Below are 23,791 nucleotides of genomic sequence, written 5' to 3' on the forward strand. Positions count from 1 at the left end.
AAGGAAAGGTACTGCGAAGCGAGAGGCAGCGCGCTGCAGCGGTGTGTCGCAGCAACAGCGACGCGAACACACACACAAACACACTTACACTTTTTCCTGGCACGGAGCTTCTCGGCGAGCCACCAGTGTCCATGGAGCTTCTCGGCGAGCCTCCTGTGTCCATGGAGACTCTCGGCGAGTTTCCTGCCGCCGTGGCGACTCTCAGCGAGGTTCCAGCACTCAACGAGGTTCCAGCACTCAACGAGGTTCCAGCACTCAGCGAGGTTCCAGCACTCAGCGAGGTTCCAGCACTCAGCGAGGTTCCAGCACTCAGCGAGGTTCCAGCACTTAACGAGGTTCCACCAAACTGTGTTCTGTTCTCCCGCAAGCAGCTGCTGAAACGCAACGGTCAGTTTCTGCTTTTTGATTCGCTCCTTCGGCCAGGCGTGGCAATGATCTGGTAATTTAGTCGCGCAGGCATTTTGTTTTGCACAGCACACAGTAATTCCAAATAAAATTTACGATCCAGAAATAGTACAATCGATATTAGCGATAGCTCAGTGTGTGTTGACAGCAACTATCGATTGGATGGCAACTGTGTCGATGGCCGACTAAAATTTTAAAATATGTACTTTCCTGTTGGTAGCCTAGGTGGAAAGAGAAACGAAACGTGTTTAATGGAGTAGTAATTGAAAAGAACAGGGAACAGGGTGGCGTTTTTCTTTTGACTGCGCTGCAGTTAAAGACCTCGTTAAGTGTGACCGTGAGCACAAAATATGCACTTCCACCACTAGCTGCAACTGCAGTAAACGCGCTAGTGTATTGTATTTCTATTGTAGTGGGGAGGAATTTGTACTTTTATTACGTCTTTACGCGTGAAATCAGCAACCCAACGGAACGAAAAGGCTATTTTATGGTTATAAAACTTCAAAAGTCTATGCAGAAGCAAATTCGAACATATTCCAAATACGGGGTTGAAAACAGAAACAAAACTCCCCGCTCGCCTTTCACGCCTATGTATTCGACAACAGAATCAGCGCCACTGGCGGCCAAACGGCGCAGTGTGTGAATGTAAATAAAATCTCACGCCACTCAAAAATTCGTTAACAAAAACAATAGAATAGGAACAACAAAAGCAAAGCAATAAATTATAACAAATTCAAAGACAACCAAATTTAGATAACTCGTATATATGCAAGCAGAGATAGAGACCGCGAGTGCCAGGGCGAACGACAATCCCCCGCAGCCGAGGAAAACGAAGACAAAGACGGCAACAGCAACAGCAACGGCAACGGATGCAGAGACGGACGAGAGCCGGCGGAGAAGGAAGGCCATGGATGACTACGACATCGATATCGATCTGAATTTCGTGCAACTGAGCCGCCAGCAACTGCTGCAGCGCTACAGCAGTGCCGTGCGCCAGCTGCGTCGCCTGGCCGAGGCCCACCGCGAGGTGCGACCCCTGTCCTTCGACAGTTACGTGCTGTTCCAGTACTTTCATCAGCGCAACTGGCGACAGCGAAATGTCGGCGGGGGCGGCGGCGGAGGCGCTGTCAGTGCAACGTTGGTACCGCCGCCGCAACTGATGGCCTACCTCAAGCTGGAGGTGCTGCACCATTTGCTGGACCGCCGGCGCCAGATCCTCTGCTGGCTCTTCTACCTTACGCTCGTGTCGCTGTGCGTGGCCGCGTACCGCTACGAGGCATCGGGCGGTGGCAGCGAGCGCGTTGTCCAGTCGACGGTGTATCCCGGGATGCGGATGTGGCGGCGCATGACCATGCCGCTGATCCAGCGCTTTCCTCGGCTCACCGAGCTCTACGACGAGTCCTGTCTGATGGGCAATCCCTTTTTCCAGATGGAGGACCTCAGCTGCGGCCCCTGCGCCAATGTGGAGAGCGTCTGGTTTGAGAGCGATGAGTGCGCCCAGCTGCATGCCACCGTCAGTGGCAGTGTCAGCGGCAGCGACAGAGACAGTGACAACGGCTTGTCCCTGCTCCAGAAGTGCCGCCAGACGATGGCCGAGGGGGACAGTGTGCCGTTTGCGTTCAAGAGCCAGCAGGATGCCATGGATCTGAGCGACTTCTACAACATCTATGCCAGCAACCACGTGATCTTCCAGCGCGATGCTTACCGGGTGCACTCCACCAACCAGGGTGTCCACAATCTCGAGGATCTCTTCGGCCAGTTCAACAGCAGCAACAGTGGCAGTGGCAGCAGCGACATGAACACAAAAGCCGATCCACTCGCCTGATCGGTTCCTACTGCTAGAGGGGTGCTGCTCCACATCCCAGCGCCATACACATTTAAATGCATAATACATACATACATATATCCACGCGCATATACATACATATGTATCCACGATGCAAAATTAGTCAACGAACATGGGAACGCCATGACTGGCATGGCTGCATGAATCCCAGAATCAAAGCCAACCAACTGCAAGAAGATGGAAGGGTCACAGAGGGAGCTGTGTGTGGCGATCATTCCAAATGGCCAGCACATCGCGGGATGTTTCCTTCCGTGGCCACATCGACTGTGTGTGTGTGTGTGTGTGTGTCGTCGTGTACATCGATCGTCCTGCGTAATCCTCATCGTCCTAGTTTATAAGAAGCCTTAGCCTTAGTCAGCATGCTCTTGTCCCACCCGTTTCTGTCCTATGTTCGTCTTCGTCTTTTTAACCATTTTGCATTTATGCTCGGTTTAACCTCAGTCTAAACCAGTCCAAATCGATCCCTAATCGGATTGCAGAGATGGAAAACAGGAAAAAATAGGAAAAACAGGTTCGTTCTTTTGTAAATATCCGTGGCCAGACCTGAGTTTTACTTTGTGTGTTTTTTCAACAAGGAATCACTGAATAAATGAACCTTATAACAATTTAATTAAATGGCCGAAGCATTCACTGACCGCTGCGCAGGGCATCGAAGTAGGAGCCGGTCATGAGGTCCGCCTTCTGAATTCCGAAAGTCGCTGCCAGCTGCTCGGCAATGGTCTGGCCCTCCTCGAGGGTCTGCTCCGGTCGCAGGCAGACCTCGAACTCCATGAAGTGGCCGAGGTCCTGCACCTCGTCCAGGTGGATGCGCGTCTGCTCGTGTATGAACAAATGCCGCTTTTTGGCCAACTGGCCCTGGATGCCGTTCGTCTGGGCCAGAATCTTCTCCAGCACAGCCGGCTCGTCCACCTCGATCTTGTTGAAGCAGGAGAGCTTGGGGCCAGCCACATCCGGACGATTGTAGTATACCAGCTGGGAGCGCGCCGGAGCCTGCAAGTAGCGCAGCTTGAGACGCCCGCCCAGCGGCGATTCGAAGAAGACATCGCGCTGGACGATGAGCTCCCCCGCCTGGCTGCCCGTCAGCCGCTTGGCGATGTCCAGGCGGCGTACAAAGTCCTCGCTGCCGCCAGGAATCCGTGCCTTTATCTCCACATTTCGCTGATCCGCTGGAGTAGTCGCTTCTTCCATGCTGGTGCCGATTTTGTGCCTAACATCGATAGTCATCACATTTATCAGCGGGGCGGCGAGTCCATTTTTATTCGCAAACGCACACAACCTTGTTATCATGCTAACTGCTGTTTCACACACACAAACACAAGACACGCGATTTTTTAATACACACGCTCGCTCTCGGATAATGCACAAAACATATGTAGAGACTAGAATGAAAAGAAGAGTAAATTTTAAAAACAGCACGATCACATTTCAGGTAGTAAATGGTAGTAGCCTTCAACTTAATTCAAGTTAAAACGACGCGCCCAACACTTACTTTTGGCTTAACAGCAGCTTTTGCGCTTAACAGCACCTATCGCACGGAATGTAAAATAGCTATCGCTGACCATCCCTAAGTATCAACATAAGTTAGCTTGGCGCCAGTTTTTAAATACACATATGAAATGATTTCAACTGCCAAACATTTTCTTCTACCAAGAAAAGTATTGCTAATGGCCTGCTGTCTATATGGGGGGCTTAAGAGAACTGTAAAGTCTTGAATAGCAACTAATTAATGCACATTCCAGGTATTGCGTTGCTCTGTTCGTAATACGTTCAATTAATAAATATATATTTATTTATATCTACTGGACATGCAATAATGTACATATGTACATATGTGGGAGACATTTGGATAGCATATAATGTGGATAGATTCGATTTTCATTGTATCGATTACCTTCTATAATTCAATTACCCCGCCCCCTTATCTAACCCCTTGGTTTTAAAGCGTAAAAAATTGTTTTTTTTTGTCACTACATATAAATATTTAATAGGTTTGCACCCCCACCCCCAAAACTGTAAATAATAAAAATGCATGCGTTTTTTATGCAAAAAAATCCTTCAGTTATAAAGCTACATAAGATCGAGTCACTATACCATATGTACATATATGACAAATATGTATGTAGGTATGTGTATGCATAAGTTTAAAGCTCACAATAATTAGTTACCACATAATTGAGGCCTAATGGGCATCGGCTTAGGCCAATGATTGTTAGGTTAGGAATTAATGGTAGTAGCGCCATCAACCACCACCTGCTCCTCCCCCTCCTACTCACACCTACCCCCAGCACATTCCGACAAAATGTAGAGAAATACACCGTACACAGATCTGTATGTATGTATATACATATGTATGTATGTATGGGTGGGTGTTCGAACAAAAGCAATGCGAACAACAGCAAAGCAAATAAACAAAAAAACAAAAAAAAAAAAACCAACAAAATTGTCCGTATGTTTGTATGTACGGGAGAGTTCTTTGTGTGGTAGTGTGGTATGAGTGTGTGCGTGTGTTAGTGTGTATGTATGTCGAGACACAAAACTTGAATAGTCTCCTGTCGAGGCCCCGCTTGGTCGACACGCCACGTGATGGGAAAGGAAAGGTACTGCGAAGCGAGAGGCAGCGCGCTGCAGCGGTGTGTCGCAGCAACAGCGACGCGAACACACACACAAACACACTTACACTTTTTCCTGGCACGGAGCTTCTCGGCGAGCCACCAGTGTCCATGGAGCTTCTCGGCGAGCCTCCTGTGTCCATGGAGACTCTCGGCGAGTTTCCTGCCGCCGTGGCGACTCTCAGCGAGGTTCCAGCACTCAACGAGGTTCCAGCACTCAACGAGGTTCCAGCACTCAGCGAGGTTCCAGCACTCAGCGAGGTTCCAGCACTCAGCGAGGTTCCAGCACTCAGCGAGGTTCCAGCACTTAACGAGGTTCCACCAAACTGTGTTCTGTTCTCCCGCAAGCAGCTGCTGAAACGCAACGGTCAGTTTCTGCTTTTTGATTCGCTCCTTCGGCCAGGCGTGGCAATGATCTGGTAATTTAGTCGCGCAGGCATTTTGTTTTGCACAGCACACAGTAATTCCAAATAAAATTTACGATCCAGAAATAGTACAATCGATATTAGCGATAGCTCAGTGTGTGTTGACAGCAACTATCGATTGGATGGCAACTGTGTCGATGGCCGACTAAAATTTTAAAATATGTACTTTCCTGTTGGTAGCCTAGGTGGAAAGAGAAACGAAACGTGTTTAATGGAGTAGTAATTGAAAAGAACAGGGAACAGGGTGGCGTTTTTCTTTTGACTGCGCTGCAGTTAAAGACCTCGTTAAGTGTGACCGTGAGCACAAAATATGCACTTCCACCACTAGCTGCAACTGCAGTAAACGCGCTAGTGTATTGTATTTCTATTGTAGTGGGGAGGAATTTGTACTTTTATTACGTCTTTACGCGTGAAATCAGCAACCCAACGGAACGAAAAGGCTATTTTATGGTTATAAAACTTCAAAAGTCTATGCAGAAGCAAATTCGAACATATTCCAAATACGGGGTTGAAAACAGAAACAAAACTCCCCGCTCGCCTTTCACGCCTATGTATTCGACAACAGAATCAGCGCCACCTGGCGGCCAAACGGCGCAGTGTGTGAATGTAAATAAAATCTCACGCCACTCAAAAATTCGTTAACAAAAACAATAGAATAGGAACAACAAAAGCAAAGCAATAAATTATAACAAATTCAAAGACAACCAAATTTAGATAACTCGATATATGCAAGCAGAGATAGAGACCGCGAGTGCCAGGGCGAACGACAATCCCCCGCAGCCGAGGAAAACGAAGACAAAGACGGCAACAGCAACAGCAACGGCAACGGATGCAGAGACGGACGAGAGCCGGCGGAGAAGGAAGGCCATGGATGACTACGACATCGATATCGATCTGAATTTCGTGCAACTGAGCCGCCAGCAACTGCTGCAGCGCTACAGCAGTGCCGTGCGCCAGCTGCGTCGCCTGGCCGAGGCCCACCGCGAGGTGCGACCCCTGTCCTTCGACAGTTACGTGCTGTTCCAGTACTTTCATCAGCGCAACTGGCGACAGCGAAATGTCGGCGGGGGCGGCGGCGGAGGCGCTGTCAGTGCAACGTTGGTACCGCCGCCGCAACTGATGGCCTACCTCAAGCTGGAGGTGCTGCACCATTTGCTGGACCGCCGGCGCCAGATCCTCTGCTGGCTCTTCTACCTTACGCTCGTGTCGCTGTGCGTGGCCGCGTACCGCTACGAGGCATCGGGCGGTGGCAGCGAGCGCGTTGTCCAGTCGACGGTGTATCCCGGGATGCGGATGTGGCGGCGCATGACCATGCCGCTGATCCAGCGCTTTCCTCGGCTCACCGAGCTCTACGACGAGTCCTGTCTGATGGGCAATCCCTTTTTCCAGATGGAGGACCTCAGCTGCGGCCCCTGCGCCAATGTGGAGAGCGTCTGGTTTGAGAGCGATGAGTGCGCCCAGCTGCATGCCACCGTCAGTGGCAGTGTCAGCGGCAGCGACAGAGACAGTGACAACGGCTTGTCCCTGCTCCAGAAGTGCCGCCAGACGATGGCCGAGGGGGACAGTGTGCCGTTTGCGTTCAAGAGCCAGCAGGATGCCATGGATCTGAGCGACTTCTACAACATCTATGCCAGCAACCACGTGATCTTCCAGCGCGATGCTTACCGGGTGCACTCCACCAACCAGGGTGTCCACAATCTCGAGGATCTCTTCGGCCAGTTCAACAGCAGCAACAGTGGCAGTGGCAGCAGCGACATGAACACAAAAGCCGATCCACCTACCTGGACACAGCAGGCGCACAATCTGTGGCGCTGCAATCGCATGCTTCCCGCTCGCCTGCTGCGCCCCATCTTTGCCCGGCCGTCCCGCCTTCCCAGCCTGGGCGTCGCCCTGGAGCGCTACATGGCCATCGACACGTCCCAGGCGCCGGCCTATACGCTGCCGGAGACCGAGTGCCCCCAAGTGTGTATGTCCACCGGCGCAGGCGGTGGGCACTCGCTTCATCATCCTGCGGCCCACCAGCGAGTGTCGGCACCGCTGCCGCACCCTCTCCATTCGTCTCACGCAGTCCTTTGTCCGTAAGTATTATTCTCTATCTCTTTGCTCGCTCTTGTTTGTGCATCGGCTCTTTCTCTCTCGCTCTCTCTTTCAGTCAGCTACAACTGGCTGTATTGGAAGCCGATCTCGGCCCCGGATCCCATATCCGAGTCCCTCTCCATCAGCCTGATCGGTTCCTACTGCTAGAGGGGTGCTGCTCCACATCCCAGCGCCATACACATTTAAATGCATAATACATACATACATATATCCACGCGCATATACATACATATGTATCCACGATGCAAAATTAGTCAACGAACATGGGAACGCCATGACTGGCATGGCTGCATGGCTGCATGAATCCCAGAATCAAAGCCAACCAACTGCAAGAAGATGGAAGGGTCACAGAGGGAGCTGTGTGTGGCGATCATTCCAAATGGCCAGCACATCGCGGGATGTTTCCTTCCGTGGCCACATCGACTGTGTGTGTGTGTGTGTGTGTGCGTCGTGTACATCGATCGTCCTGCGTAATCCTCATCGTCCTAGTTTATAAGAAGCCTTAGCCTTAGTCAGCATGCTCTTGTCCCACCCGTTTCTGTCCTATGTTCGTCTTCGTCTTTTTAACCATTTTGCATTTATGCTCGGTTTAACCTCAGTCTAAACCAGTCCAAATCGATCCCTAATCGGATTGCAGAGATGGAAAACAGGAAAAAAATAGGAAAAACAGGTTCGTTCTTTTGTAAATATCCGTGGCCAGACCTGAGTTTTACTTTGTGTGTTTTTTCAACAAGGAATCACTGAATAAATGAACCTTATAACAATTTAATTAAATGGCCGAAGCATTCACTGACCGCTGCGCAGGGCATCGAAGTAGGAGCCGGTCATGAGGTCCGCCTTCTGAATTCCGAAAGTCGCTGCCAGCTGCTCGGCAATGGTCTGGCCCTCCTCGAGGGTCTGCTCCGGTCGCAGGCAGACCTCGAACTCCATGAAGTGGCCGAGGTCCTGCACCTCGTCCAGGTGGATGCGCGTCTGCTCGTGTATGAACAAATGCCGCTTTTTGGCCAACTGGCCCTGGATGCCGTTCGTCTGGGCCAGAATCTTCTCCAGCACAGCCGGCTCGTCCACCTCGATCTTGTTGAAGCAGGAGAGCTTGGGGCCAGCCACATCCGGACGATTGTAGTCTACCAGCTGGGAGCGCGCCGGAGCCTGCAAGTAGCGCCGGAGCCTGCAAGTAGCGCAGCTTGAGACGCCCGCCCAGCGGCGATTCGAAGAAGACATCGCGCTGGACGATGAGCTCCCCCGCCTGGCTGCCCGTCAGCCGCTTGGCGATGTCCAGGCGGCGTACAAAGTCCTCGCTGCCGCCAGGAATCCGTGCCTTTATCTCCACATTTCGCTGATCCGCTGGAGTAGTCGCTTCTTCCATGCTGGTGCCGATTTTGTGCCTAACATCGATAGTCATCACATTTATCAGCGGGGCGGCGAGTCCATTTTTATTCGCAAACGCACACAACCTTGTTATCATGCTAACTGCTGTTTCACACACACAAACACAAGACACGCGATTTTTTAATACACACGCTCGCTCTCGGATAATGCACAAAACATATGTAGAGACTAGAATGAAAAGAAGAGTAAATTTTAAAAACAGCACGATCACATTTCAGGTAGTAAATGGTAGTAGCCTTCAACTTAATTCAAGTTAAAACGACGCGCCCAACACTTACTTTTGGCTTAACAGCAGCTTTTGCGCTTAACAGCACCTATCGCACGGAATGTAAAATAGCTATCGCTGACCATCCCTAAGTATCAACATAAGTTAGCTTGGCGCCAGTTTTTAAATACACATATGAAATGATTTCAACTGCCAAACATTTTCTTCTACCAAGAAAAGTATTGCTAATGGCCTGCTGTCTATATGGGGGGCTTAAGAGAACTGTAAAGTCTTGAATAGCAACTAATTAATGCACATTCCAGGTATTGCGTTGCTCTGTTCGTAATACGTTCAATTAATAAATATATATTTATTTATATCTACTGGACATGCAATAATGTACATATGTACATATGTGGGAGACATTTGGATAGCATATAATGTGGATAGATTCGATTTTCATTGTATCGATTACCTTCTATAATTCAATTACCCCGCCCCCTTATCTAACCCCTTGGTTTTAAAGCGTAAAAAATTGTTTTTTTTTGTCACTACATACAAATATTTAATAGGTTTGCACCCCCACCCCCAAAACTGTAAATAATAAAAATGCATGCGTTTTTTATGCAAAAAAATCCTTCAGTTATAAAGCTACATAAGATCGAGTCACTATACCATATGTACATATATGACAAATATGTATGTAGGTATGTGTATGCATAAGTTTAAAGCTCACAATAATTAGTTACCACATAATTGAGGCCTAATGGGCATCGGCTTAGGCCAATGATTGTTAGGTTAGGAATTAATGGTAGTAGCGCCATCAACCACCACCTGCTCCTCCCCCTCCTACTCACACCTACCCCCAGCACATTCCGACAAAATGTAGAGAAATACACCGTACACAGATCTGTATGTATGTATGTATGTATATACATATGTATGTATGTATGTATATACATATGTATGTATGTATGTATATACATATGTATGTATGTATGGGTGGGTGTTCGAACAAAAGCAATGCGAACAACAGCAAAGCAAATAAACAAAAAAACAAAAAAAAAAAAAACCAACAAAATTGTCCGTATGTTTGTATGTACGGGAGAGTTCTTTGTGTGGTAGTGTGGTATGAGTGTGTGCGTGTGTTAGTGTGTATGTATGTCGAGACACAAAACTTGAATAGTCTCCTGTCGAGGCCCCGCTTGGTCGACACGCCACGTGATGGGAAAGGAAAGGTAGTGCGAAGCGAGAGGCAGCGCGCTGCAGCGGTGTGTCGCAGCAACAGCGACGCGAACACACACACACACACACTTACACTTTTTCCTGGCACGGAGCTTCTCGGCGAGCCACCAGTGTCCATGGAGCTTCTCGGCGAGCCTCCTGTGTCCATGGAGACTCTCGGCGAGTTTCCTGCCGCCGTGGCGACTCTCAGCGAGGTTCCAGCACTCAACGAGGTTCCAGCACTCAACGAGGTTCCAGCACTCAGCGAGGTTCCAGCACTCAGCGAGGTTCCAGCACTTAACGAGGTTCCACCAAACTGTGTTCTGTTCTCCCGCAAGCAGCTGCTGAAACGCAACGGTCAGTTTCTGCTTTTTGATTCGCTCCTTCGGCCAGGCGTGGCAATGATCTGGTAATTTAGTCGCGCAGGCATTTTTTTTTGCACAGCACACAGTAATTCCAAATAAAATTTACGATCCAGAAATAGTACAATCGATATTAGCGATAGCTCAGTGTGTGTTGACAGCAACTATCGATTGGATGGCAACTGTGTCGATGGCCGACTAAAATTTTAAAATATGTACTTTCCTGTTGGTAGCCTAGGTGGAAAGAGAAACGAAACGTGTTTAATGGAGTAGTAATTGAAAAGAACAGGGAACAGGGTGGCGTTTTTCTTTTGACTGCGCTGCAGTTAAAGACCTCGTTAAGTGTGACCGTGAGCACAAAATATGCACTTCCACCACTAGCTGCAACTGCAGTAAACGCGCTAGTGTATTGTATTTCTATTGTAGTGGGGAGGAATTTGTACTTTTATTACGTCTTTACGCGTGAAATCAGCAACCCAACGGAACGAAAAGGCTATTTTATGGTTATAAAACTTCAAAAGTCTATGCAGAAGCAAATTCGAACATATTCCAAATACGGGGTTGAAAACAGAAACAAAACTCCCCGCTCGCCTTTCACGCCTATGTATTCGACAACAGAATCAGCGCCACCTGGCGGCCAAACGGCGCAGTGTGTGAATGTAAATAAAATCTCACGCCACTCAAAAATTCGTTAACAAAAACAATAGAATAGGAACAACAAAAGCAAAGCAATAAATTATAACAAATTCAAAGACAACCAAATTTAGATAACTCGTATATATGCAAGCAGAGATAGAGACCGCGAGTGCCAGGGCGAACGACAATCCCCCGCAGCCGAGGAAAACGAAGACAAAGACGGCAACAGCAACAGCAACGGCAACGGATGCAGAGACGGACGAGAGCCGGCGGAGAAGGAAGGCCATGGATGACTACGACATCGATATCGATCTGAATTTCGTGCAACTGAGCCGCCAGCAACTGCTGCAGCGCTACAGCAGTGCCGTGCGCCAGCTGCGTCGCCTGGCCGAGGCCCACCGCGAGGTGCGACCCCTGTCCTTCGACAGTTACGTGCTGTTCCAGTACTTTCATCAGCGCAACTGGCGACAGCGAAATGTCGGCGGGGGCGGCGGCGGAGGCGCTGTCAGTGCAACGTTGGTACCGCCGCCGCAACTGATGGCCTACCTCAAGCTGGAGGTGCTGCACCATTTGCTGGACCGCCGGCGCCAGATCCTCTGCTGGCTCTTCTACCTTACGCTCGTGTCGCTGTGCGTGGCCGCGTACCGCTACGAGGCATCGGGCCGCACACATTGCTGCGGCCACACCGCCGCCCCCCAAACCTCAGCGACACAGTTGAATGGGCATTAACCCATTCACTGTATACAAAAACGCTGAGTTCGGACACCAGCGGAAGCGGAGCCAACCGCTTACCCAGCGGTTCGTCAACCACGCGAGATCTGCCGATTTAGCAGATCTCATTCTCATTCCATTCCATTTCATTTTCCGATTGTATTCCATTTTATTCCATAAGTCGCTTCTTAGCTTGTAAAACAATAAACGATCATTATAATTCTGACCAGAAAAGAAGGAGGTTGTCAATCTTTAAACGGAAAATCACTCTAGAACTGTAATTACATAGCTACTGCAACTCATTTCACCGGACAAAGTTCACCTTCGAACTGTAATTGGCGCAGCCGGCATCGGACCTGGAGATTCTAAAATGCTCCGACTCCTCATCATAATATATCTGTAAGACAGGTGAGTGAACGAATGGTTGCTAAATAAAGGAAAAAGAAGAAATGGAGTGACGAATAACAAAAAAAACACAACAACAAACAAGTTAATAAAAAATAGATATATAAAATATATATTTGCAAACAAAAATACAATGAAAAAAAAAAAACTAAATAAATTAAACACAAATAATAATAATGCATATTTTTGATATAAACCAATCCGTGAAAGTGTACAAGTGCTGGTGTTTGCCCAAGTTGCGACCGAATATGTGCACATCGAACTCCGATAAGGCACCGGGCTCGCATTTTTGGAAAAAAAGTGACAGATCCAACACTAATACTCATATACAATATAAGATGCGTGACCGAAAATGTGCACATCAAACGCTGATATTGCACCGGGACCACGTAGTCGAAAGATTTACTCAAATTAAAACAAAAAAAAATGCATACATATACATTCTTTTGTGACCGAATATGTGCACATCAAACGCTGATAGTGCACCGGGACCACATATTAGAAATATTTACAAAAAAAGTGCATACATATACATTCTTTTGTGACCGAATATGTGCACATCAAACGCTGATAGTGCACCGGGACCACATATATTTACAAAAAAAAGTGCATACATATACATTCTTTTGTGACCGAATATGTGCACATCAAACGCTGATAGTGCACCGGGACCACATATTAGAAATATTTACAAAAAAAAGTGCATACATATACATTCTTTTGTGACCGAATATGTGCACATCAAACGCTGATAGTGCACCGGACCACATATTAGAAATATTTACAAAAAAAAAAGGACACACATATACATTCCTTCTGTGGCCGAATATGTGCACATCAAACGCTGATAAGGCACCGGGACCACAGACCGCAAAGAGTCGGAAAAATAGAAATGTTTACAAAACTGAAACCGAAGCGAAAACTGCTGATGCAACACTTCGAGCGCAGATACAAACTCTGTCTGTACACTGAACAAAATCGGATCCAATAATTACGTCATACTTTTTCTTCGTCACATATACTCCTTCCTGTAGTAGCCACAAGTTCACTTACCTATGAAATATATATATTACCAAAATTTTAAACATATCACTAATCCCATAATTGTATACATACATTACAGTTAACACAACACAGAGAAGGGATACCAAAAAAAAAAAAAAAAACAAAACAAACACACAACAACCAACCAACCTCTTTAAGAAAAAAAAGACATCTACGCAAGTTAATACGTACTAATAATAATCAATAATAACATACATTAAATTACAATAACACCCTTATAAAATAAGTTAGATCACTAGATGTTAAAAAAAGTTAACGCGGCAGGCAGAAGATTAGGCTTGAGAAGTGGAGCTAACCTCCCAGACATAAGGGAACAAGAAGAACAGTACGACCAGGAAGCGCAAGAACCTCAAACCTCAAGCACCAACATGAACCATTTAGACTCTGGTAACGTTTCGGGCTCCATCAGCCCCACGGTTAGCAACTCGTTGACTATCGTCAACACTAACCTAAGCCCTTACCCCACGGCAAAACACGCCTTATACTCCGACATCTGCCTCAACGCATTTATTGTCGGACTAAACGGTCCACTAAAAACAATAATTAGATCCCGAAATCCGGAATCCATAGAAAAAGCTTACGAAATGGCACAAATAGAACAGAATTTTTACTACCAAAACTCTAACGGTCAGCAGAATAATCATCACCACGAGAATTCTAACGACCTACGTAATAATCATCGCCGAGATAATTCTAATGATCAACAAAATTATCGCCACCGCGAAAGTTCGGGCGACCGAAACCGCCCGTATCAACGTAACCAGCAGAATCAGAGACAATCAAGCAACAACAACAACAATAGGAGAAACGACACGCGACAACAATCCCAAAACCGACAAGAGACCTATTCGTCTAGGACCCAGAACCCATTCCGAAATAATTCTGGATCAAACGACAATACCCCTACTGCCTCTTGCAACATCAACGATGGCGCAAATTTTTTACAAGAAGCCTCGGACAACCAGTCGGCTTCTTAAACAAAAAATCCCATGGAAAATCTTTACCTTATGTCCTGTTATCTTCAAAATCCTTGGCAACAAACCCGCATAAATTCCTCATAGACACCGGTTCCACTTACTCCTTTATAAAACCGACATTGGTCACAAAAGACCACATTAAAAAATTAAAAACTCATGTTAGCATTCATACCGTTCTTAATAAGTTTCAAATTCAGGAATATACAGACTCAATTATCTTCGAACAATTCAATACGACAGAAAAGCCAAAATTCTTTTTGTTTGACTTCCACCCACATTTCAATGGCCTTTTGGGCATGGATTTCTTAAGCAGCTTAGATGCAAAAATAAACATAGCTGACTCTGTCCTAGAAATGACGAAGTCTTCTCTACCAATCCTAACAAGCACAAATCCAGTGGACACGACACACACCGTACCACTAAACACGAAGGTCAGATTGCCACTTCCCGTAAATGTAATGAAGGGGGATTTCTTACTCGAAACTACAACTTTAAATAATGACTTATCAATCACGGGTGGACTATATACCGCAATTGCGGGTTTTGCACACTTCGAAGTCTGCAACATGTCAGACTACGACCAAACATTGTACCTAGAGGAACCATTACAAGCGGAGACGGCCTCTATACAGGATTACGAGTATCTGAACTGCATGTTCGCGGGAGAAGCTCCACAGCCCACAGATGCACAGTCGAAATTAGATATTCAAACAGGACACTTGAACGATGAGGAAACACAAAACCTAGTTAAACTTTGCAAACAGTTCAGAAAACTTTTCTATAATGAGGATAACCAACTGACATTTTCAAATGTTGTCAAACATTCCATTCCCACAGTAGACGACGTCCCTATACACACCAAATCATATAGATACCCTTTTATACACAAAGAAGAAGTTCGGAAACAAATTTCAAAAATGCTCCAACAGAATATTATCAAGAATAGTCATTCCCCTTGGAGCGCACCCGTATGGGTCGTGCCTAAGAAAACGGATGCATCAGGTCAAAAAAAGTGGCGATTGGTAATAGATTTCCGTAAACTAAACGAAAAAACCATTTCAGACAGGTACCCAATCCCCAATATAGCTGACATATTAGACAGTATAGGGAAAACAAAATACTTCACGACAATCGATTTGGCTAGTGGTTTTCATCAGATTGAGATGAACCCACGTGACGCAAACAAAACAGCATTTACCGTCGAAAACGGACATTACGAGTTCACGCGGATGCCTTTCGGTCTCAAGAACGCACCTGCGACGTTCCAGCGCGTTATGGACAATGTCCTGGGAGACTTAACAGGAAAAGTTTGCCTTGTATACCTTGACGACATTATTATATTCTCCCCTTCGCTACAGAGCCATATTACAGACATTAAGTCAGTGTTCACTAAACTACGAATTGCAAACTTAAAAATACAACCAGCCAAGTGCAATTTCCTCAGAAAAGAAATTGATTTCCTGGGACACATTGTGACACAGGAAGGAGTTAAACCTAACCCAGATAAAATCCAGGCAATCAAGAACTTCCCTTGCCCGAAAACCGTTAGGGAAATTAAGTCGTTCCTCGGCTTATTAGGTTATTACAGGAAATTCATAAAAGACTTCGCAAGAATAACCAAACCTCTAACTAGACAATTGAAAGGCAAGAAATCAATAGTGATCGACGATGAGTTTAAGGAAGCAGTAGCTTACTCAAAGAATCTCCTATGCAACGACCCGATACTAGTTTACCCAGATTTCACTAAACCATTTACATTGACTACAGATGCAAGTAATTACGCCATAGGGTCGGTATTATCTCAAGGATCAAACACCAACGATAGACCCATCTCATTCGCCAGTCGTACACTCTCTGACACGGAAGTTAGATACTCAACCATAGAAAAAGAGATGCTTGCGATCGTTTGGTCGGTAGGGCACTTCAGACCTTACCTTTTTGGTCGCAGGTTCAAAATAGTGACCGATCACAAACCATTAGTCTGGTTGGAAAACCTAAAAGGTCAAAACCCAAAATTACTTCGGTGGAAAACCACTCTGGCCGCTTACGACTACGAAGTAGTTTATAAAAAAGGATCCCAGAATGTTGTTGCTGATGCACTCAGCAGAATAGAACCAAATTTAAACATAAACGAAGACCCATCGAGAATAACACTTGTCCAAAAACCTCTTAATTATTTCAATATCCAAACAATTTTTCAAATCGGACCATCAATCCCAGTACAGTTAATAACGCCATTCCCCCATAAGATAAGACGTACCTTCTCGGAACCAGAATACACGTTCGACTCAATCACTAATATACTCCAGACTATTCTCAAACTGAACAAAACGCATGCCATATTAGCACCAGACAACGTCTATTGTATAATTGAAGAAGCATACAACAACTATTTTACAGGAAATAATCTGTATAACATTTGTCGTTGCTCATCACTTCCAATCGACCTTCCCGATCCAGAAGAACAAAAGAGAAGGATCCAATCGTATCACCTTAATAGCAATCACAGAGGAATTGACGAGACCCTTAACCATCTCAAAAGAGACATTTATTTCCCACGCATGAAAGAAATTATTACACAAATAATCAAAGACTGTGACATTTGCCTAACATTTAAATATGATAGACAACCTCACAAACCTTTCATGCAAACCCCACCTGCACCAACAGGGCCTTTAGATGTTGTTCATATTGACATCTATACAATCAACAATACAAATAATTTAACTATCATTGATAAATTTTCAAAGTTCGCACAGGCATATCCATTAACTAATAGGAATTCAATTAAAGTTATCGCAGCACTTTCACAATTCTTTAGTACCTTCGGCCTACCGAAGAAATTGGTCTTTGACCAGGGCGCGGAATTTTCGGGAAACTTGTTCACCGACTTCCTGACTCAATACAACATAGCTATTCACATTACCTCATTCCAACATTCAACGGGAAATGCACCTGTTGAAAGACTCCATTCGACATTCACAGAGCTATATAGAATAATTGATAACCGCAGAAAGGAACTTCAACTCCAATCTGACCATGCGGAGATATTTTCGGAGGTAGTGACAACATATAACAATTCAATACACTCTAGCACTGCCCATATACCGTTTGAACTTTTCCATGGCAGAACTCACATATTCGAAAAAACAGTAAAATTCGACAACCACCATGACTATTTGTTAAAACTCAACGAATTTAGAAGGGACCTATATCCCAAAATACAGGAACAACTAAATAACAAAACAGAACAAAGATTAACCAAGCTCAACGAAGACAGAGAACCGCCAATCCAAGTAGAACCCGACGATGTTATCTTTAGGAAAGAGAATAGGAGGAACAAACTTACACCTAGGTTTTCCTTGCACAAAGTCAGAACCGATAAAGGGGTTACATTACTAACCACTAGACAACAAAAACTACACAAACAAAAAATAAGAAAAATAATCAGGAAAAACAATAACACCTAGTAAACCTACTTCATTCCAGAACAACCCATTCCGCCGCGCAGTCCTTCTCTTTAGAAAGACTCAACGGATCCTCACCTCTTGCATTCATTCATCTGGGAAACGCTCATATAACACAGAATCATAAAATTCTAACCCACATCGTAGATGTACAAGATTTCAAAGTTTGCCTTTCCAGAATAAGAAACACATTAAAAAGCCTTAGATTAGACGAAACATTCGAAATTTCGCTCGAAATCATACAAAGCAAACTACAGCAATTGGAGGAGAGAATAGACACTCTACTCCCACACGTGTAACGAACCATGGATCCCATGGTTCGTCACAAGCAGATGACGCAGCCAACGCTACTCCCAGGTGAAGCGATCAACACCCAGCAAAAATGCAAACTCAGCACACGCCAAAAGACAGGAGACCAGCAGAAGGGGCTTACGCAATAAGTACCTAAAATAATATTAAATAAATAAATATTCCTAACAATATATATTCCCGAAGTGCCAACGAAATTCCTTTCCCACGGTACCGGTGCACACCGATCACCTTACCTGGGACATTGGACACTTGTTGGGAGGCGATTGCTTAGGTAACCCTCGATTACCGGGCAAAACCCCCACATGCGCAAGCCAGTCAGCAGTCTCCGACTCTCCTTACCGGGGATATTGGACACTGACTGCAGGGCTAATGATTAGGTAACCTTCTGTTACCGATCAGCCTGTCTGCACGCGCAGACTATAATTCGGCAATATATATTTATGTAAGAACCCTTCCCACATTCTGGAGTAGAAATAAGATATCTGTAAGACATTCATGGGAAAATCGAAGGCCGGCCGATCTATAAAAGGCACTGCCTTGCATGAAGAAAAGGGCAGTCCACCAGCCATCGTCGGAGGCAGTCCACCAGCCATCGTCGGAGGCAGTCCACCAGCCATCGTCGGAGGCAGTCAATCAGCCATCGCGAGAGTCAGTCAAATCACCATCCGCGTCGTAGTACAAGTAAACCTAACATAACCGGGTAGAATAATCATACGGAAGAATACGGAAGAATAAAGAAAACCATTGAAAATTAAAAGAACCAAAAAGTGTTGTGATTTCTATTTCAGTTTCTGGCAAAGTTCCTGGTTTCCCGATAAAGTCCTCGTGAATTATAAATATCTTGTAATTCAGGACCCTGGACAGACTGATGCATACCTCAGCCTGAAATAGGACATTACAACCTTCCTACTTCCTCCGATTGCTAAGATATCAAAAAATAAAACGATCAAAGCATTATCACTAGAGAGATTGCACTTAGAAGCCATTTCAACCGCTGGGAAGATCACCACCATGGATGTTGCAGCACACTACAAGTTCACGGCCTTATACTCGGCAATATCGTTGATCCTTATCCTCATCGCCATCCTTCAATATTGCCATAAACCGAAGACCATCTTCCTCCCACACCCTCCAACCCTACCTACTTTTGTAGAGCCGGCCATTCCTCCGTTGTGGCCCTCTCTCCACTCTAGGGGGGGAGGAGTTACCGCACACATTGCTGCGGCCACACCGCCGCCCCCCAAACCTCAGCGACACAGTTGAATGGGCATTAACCCATTCACTGTATACAAAAACGCTGAGTTCGGACACCAGCGGAAGCGGAGCCAACCGCTTACCCAGCGGTTCGTCAACCACGCGAGATCTGCCGATTTAGCAGATCTCATTCTCATTCCATTCCATTCCATTTCATTTTCCGATTGTATTCCATTTTATTCCATAAGTCGCTTCTTAGCTTGTAAAACAATAAACGATCATTATAATTCTGACCAGAAAAGAAGGAGGTTGTCAATCTTTAAACGGAAAATCACTCTAGAACTGTAATTACATAGCTACTGCAACTCATTTCACCGGACAAAGTTCACCTTCGAACTGTAATTAGCGCGTTGTCCAGTCGACGGTGTATCCCGGGATGCGGATGTGGCGGCGCATGACCATGCCGCTGATCCAGCGCTTTCCTCGGCTCACCGAGCTCTACGACGAGTCCTGTCTGATGGGCAATCCCTTTTTCCAGATGGAGGACCTCAGCTGCGGCCCCTGCGCCAATGTGGAGAGCGTCTGGTTTGAGAGCGATGAGTGCGCCCAGCTGCATGCCACCGTCAGTGGCAGTGTCAGCGGCAGCGACAGAGACAGTGACAACGGCTTGTCCCTGCTCCAGAAGTGCCGCCAGACGATGGCCGAGGGGGACAGTGTGCCGTTTGCGTTCAAGAGCCAGCAGGATGCCATGGATCTGAGCGACTTCTACAACATCTATGCCAGCAACCACGTGATCTTCCAGCGCGATGCTTACCGGGTGCACTCCACCAACCAGGGTGTCCACAATCTCGAGGATCTCTTTGGCCAGTTCAACAGCAGCAACAGTGGCAGTGGCAGCAGCGACATGAACACAAAAGCCGATCCACCTACCTGGACACAGCAGGCGCACAATCTGTGGCGCTGCAATCGCATGCTTCCCGCTCGCCTGCTGCGCCCCATCTTTGCCCGGCCGTCCCGCCTTCCCAGCCTGGGCGTCGCCCTGGAGCGCTACATGGCCATCGACACGTCCCAGGCGCCGGCCTATACGCTGCCGGAGACCGAGTGCCCCAATGTGTATGTCCACCAGGCGGTGGGCACTCGCTTCATCATCCTGCGGCCCACCAGCGAGTGTCGGCACCGCTGCCGCACCCTCTCCATTCGTCTCACGCAGTCCTTTGTCCGTAAGTATTATTCTCTATCTCTTGCTCGCTCTTGTTTGTGCATCGGCTCTTTCTCTCTCGCTCTCTCTTTCAGTCAGCTACAACTGGCTGTATTGGAAGCCGATCTCGGCCCCGGATCCCATATCCGAGTCCCTCTCCATCAGCCTGATCGGTTCCTACTGCTAGAGGGGTGCTGCTCCACATCCCAGCGCCATACACATTTAAATGCATAATACATACATACATATATCCACGCGCATATACATACATATGTATCCACGATGCAAAATTAGTCAACGAACATGGGAAAGCCATGACTGGCATGGCTGCATGAATCCCAGAATCAAAGCCAACCAACTGCAAGAAGATGGAAGGGTCACAGAGGGAGCTGTGTGTGGCGATCATTCCAAATGGCCAGCACATCGCGGGATGTTTCCTTCCGTGGCCACATCGACTGTGTGTGTGTGTGTGTGTGTCGTCGTGTACATCGATCGTCCTGCGTAATCCTCATCGTCCTAGTTTATAAGAAGCCTTAGCCTTAGTCAGCATGTCTTTGTCCCACCCGTTTCTGTCCTATGTTCGTCTTCGTCTTTTTAACCATTTTGCATTTATGCTCGGTTTAACCTCAGTCTAAACCAGTCCAAATCGATCCCTAATCGGATTGCAGAGATGGAAAACAGGAAAAAATAGGAAAAACAGGTTCGTTCTTTTGTAAATATCCGTGGCCAGACCTGAGTTTTACTTTGTGTGTTTTTTCAACAAGGAATCACTGAATAAATGAACCTTATAACAATTTAATTAAATGGCCGAAGCATTCACTGACCGCTGCGCAGGGCATCGAAGTAGGAGCCGGTCATGAGGTCCGCCTTCTGAATTCCGAAAGTCGCTGCCAGCTGCTCGGCAATGGTCTGGCCCTCCTCGAGGGTCTGCTCCGGTCGCAGGCAGACCTCGAACTCCATGAAGTGGCCGAGGTCCTGCACCTCGTCCAGGTGGATGCGCGTCTGCTCGTGTATGAACAAATGCCGCTTTTTGGCCAACTGGCCCTGGATGCCGTTCGTCTGGGCCAGAATCTTCTCCAGCACAGCCGGCTCGTCCACCTCGATCTTGTTGAAGCAGGAGAGCTTGGGGCCAGCCACATCCGGACGATTGTAGTATACCAGCTGGGAGCGCGCCGGAGCCTGCAAGTAGCGCAGCTTGAGACGCCCGCCCAGCGGCGATTCGAAGAAGACATCGCGCTGGACGATGAGCTCCCCCGCCTGGCTGCCCGTCAGCCGCTTGGAGATGTCCAGGCGGCGTACAAAGTCCTCGCTGCCGCCAGGAATCCGTGCCTTTATCTCCACATTTCGCTGATCCGCTGGAGTAGTCGCTTCTTCCATGCTGGTGCCGATTTTGTGCCTAACATCGATAGTCATCACATTTATCAGCGGGGCGGCGAGTCCATTTTTATTCGCAAACGCACACAACCTTGTTATCATGCTAACTGCTGTTTCACACACACAAACACAAGACACGCGATTTTTTAATACACACGCTCGCTCTCGGATAATGCACAAAACATATGTAGAGACTAGAATGAAAAGAAGAGTAAATTTTAAAAACAGCACGATCACATTTCAGGTAGTAAATGGTAGTAGCCTTCAACTTAATTCAAGTTAAAACGACGCGCCCAACACTTACTTTTGGCTTAACAGCAGCTTTTGCGCTTAACAGCACCTATCGCACGGAATGTAAAATAGCTATCGCTGACCATCCCTAAGTATCAACATAAGTTAGCTTGGCGCCAGTTTTTAAATACACATATGAAATGATTTCAACTGCCAAACATTTTCTTCTACCAAGAAAAGTATTGCTAATGGCCTGCTGTCTATATGGGGGGCTTAAGAGAACTGTAAAGTCTTGAATAGCAACTAATTAATGCACATTCCAGGTATTGCGTTGCTCTGTTCGTAATACGTTCAATTAATAAATATATATTTATTTATATCTACTGGACATGCAATAATGTACATATGTACATATGTGGGAGACATTTGGATAGCATATAATGTGGATAGATTCGATTTTCATTGTATCGATTACCTTCTATAATTCAATTACCCCGCCCCCTTATCTAACCCCTTGGTTTTAAAGCGTAAAAAATTGTTTTTTTTTTGTCACTACATACAAATATTTAATAGGTTTGCACCCCCACCCCCAAAACTGTAAATAATAAAAATGCATGCGTTTTTTATGCAAAAAAATCCTTCAGTTATAAAGCTACATAAGATCGAGTCACTATACCATATGTACATATATGACAAATATGTATGTAGGTATGTGTATGCATAAGTTTAAAGCTCACAATAATTAGTTACCACATAATTGAGGCCTAATGGGCATCGGCTTAGGCCAATGATTGTTAGGTTAGGAATTAATGGTAGTAGCGCCATCAACCACCACCTGCTCCTCCCCCTCCTACTCACACCTACCCCCAGCACATTCCGACAAAATGTAGAGAAATACACCGTACACAGATCTGTATGTATGTATGTATGTATATACATATGTATGTATGCATGGGTGGGTGTTCGAACAAAAGCAATGCGAACAACAGCAAAGCAAATAAACAAAAAAAAACAAAAAAAAAAACCAACAAAATTGTCCGTATGTTTGTATGTACGGGAGAGTTCTTTGTGTGGTAGTGTGGTATGAGTGTGTGCGTGTGTTAGTGTGTATGTATGTCGAGACACAAAACTTGAATAGTCTCCTGTCGAGGCCCCGCTTGGTCGACACGCCACGTGATGGGAAAGGAAAGGTAGTGCGAAGCGAGAGGCAGCGCGCTGCAGCGGTGTGTCGCAGCAACAGCGACGCGAACACACACACACACACACTTACACTTTTTCCCTGCTGTTAGTGTGTGTGTGTGTTAATGGCAGGGCAGGAGCCAGAGCGTAGGCGTGGCGGAACGGGACGGGAGCCATCTAGCCTGGCAGAGTGGTGGCACAGGTAACGGGGTGGGGTGGTAGTTGCTAGGGGCAGGGTGGGTGGGTAGTCAAACGGAAGTGTGTGTGTGTGTGTGTGTGTGTGGGGTGGGTGGGAATGCTGCTGAACAGGGCACCGTTCCAACTTCACTTCGTGCTCGTGCGCTCCCAACTTCGTTTCCTTTCGCTCGCTTCGATTTCCATTTAATGGTGGGTCTGAAGAGGAGAGGGACGACGCGAGACGAGACGAGACGGTGTGGTGCTCGGTTCGGTTCGGTCTTCTCGCTCTTCCATCTTCGTGTT

General features: G+C 46.5%; 4 protein-coding genes across 4 annotated transcripts; 2 read left to right on the forward strand and 2 right to left on the reverse strand.

Annotated features, from left to right (window-relative positions):
• Positions 1 to 1,058: 1,058 nt before the first annotated feature.
• Positions 1,059 to 20,758, forward strand: LOC121405440. The gene is made up of 3 exons (XM_041596111.1): positions 1,059 to 1,740; positions 19,774 to 20,549; positions 20,623 to 20,758. The coding sequence occupies exons 1-3, from the start codon at positions 1,172 to 1,174 to the stop codon at positions 20,712 to 20,714; spliced, it is 1,437 nt and encodes a 478-aa protein (XP_041452045.1). The 5' UTR covers positions 1,059 to 1,171; the 3' UTR covers positions 20,715 to 20,758.
• On the reverse strand, positions 2,768 to 5,448 carry LOC121405441. The gene is made up of 2 exons (XM_041596112.1): positions 4,929 to 5,448; positions 2,768 to 3,630 (listed from the first exon to the last, which is right to left on the reverse strand). Exon 2 carries the CDS (start codon positions 3,536 to 3,538, stop codon positions 2,879 to 2,881), a length of 660 nt encoding a protein of 219 aa, XP_041452046.1. The 5' UTR covers positions 3,539 to 3,630; positions 4,929 to 5,448; the 3' UTR covers positions 2,768 to 2,878.
• LOC121405439 lies at positions 5,815 to 8,151 on the forward strand. Its single transcript, XM_041596110.1, is given in 3 exon segments — positions 5,815 to 7,259; positions 7,261 to 7,363; positions 7,438 to 8,151. Coding segments are annotated over 3 exon segments (1,443 nt in total). The 5' UTR covers positions 5,815 to 6,011; the 3' UTR covers positions 7,530 to 8,151.
• Positions 20,759 to 21,232: 474 nt separating the features above from the next.
• On the reverse strand, positions 21,233 to 22,125 carry LOC121405442. The gene has a single exon (XM_041596113.1). It carries the CDS (start codon positions 22,001 to 22,003, stop codon positions 21,344 to 21,346), a length of 660 nt encoding a protein of 219 aa, XP_041452047.1. The 5' UTR covers positions 22,004 to 22,125; the 3' UTR covers positions 21,233 to 21,343.
• Between the last annotated feature and the right edge of the window lie 1,666 nt (positions 22,126 to 23,791).

This window comes from Drosophila obscura, unplaced genomic scaffold, assembly GCF_018151105.1.
Source record: "Drosophila obscura isolate BZ-5 IFL unplaced genomic scaffold, ASM1815110v1 contig_96, whole genome shotgun sequence".
In the NCBI taxonomy this organism is placed as follows: domain Eukaryota; kingdom Metazoa; phylum Arthropoda; class Insecta; order Diptera; family Drosophilidae; genus Drosophila; species Drosophila obscura.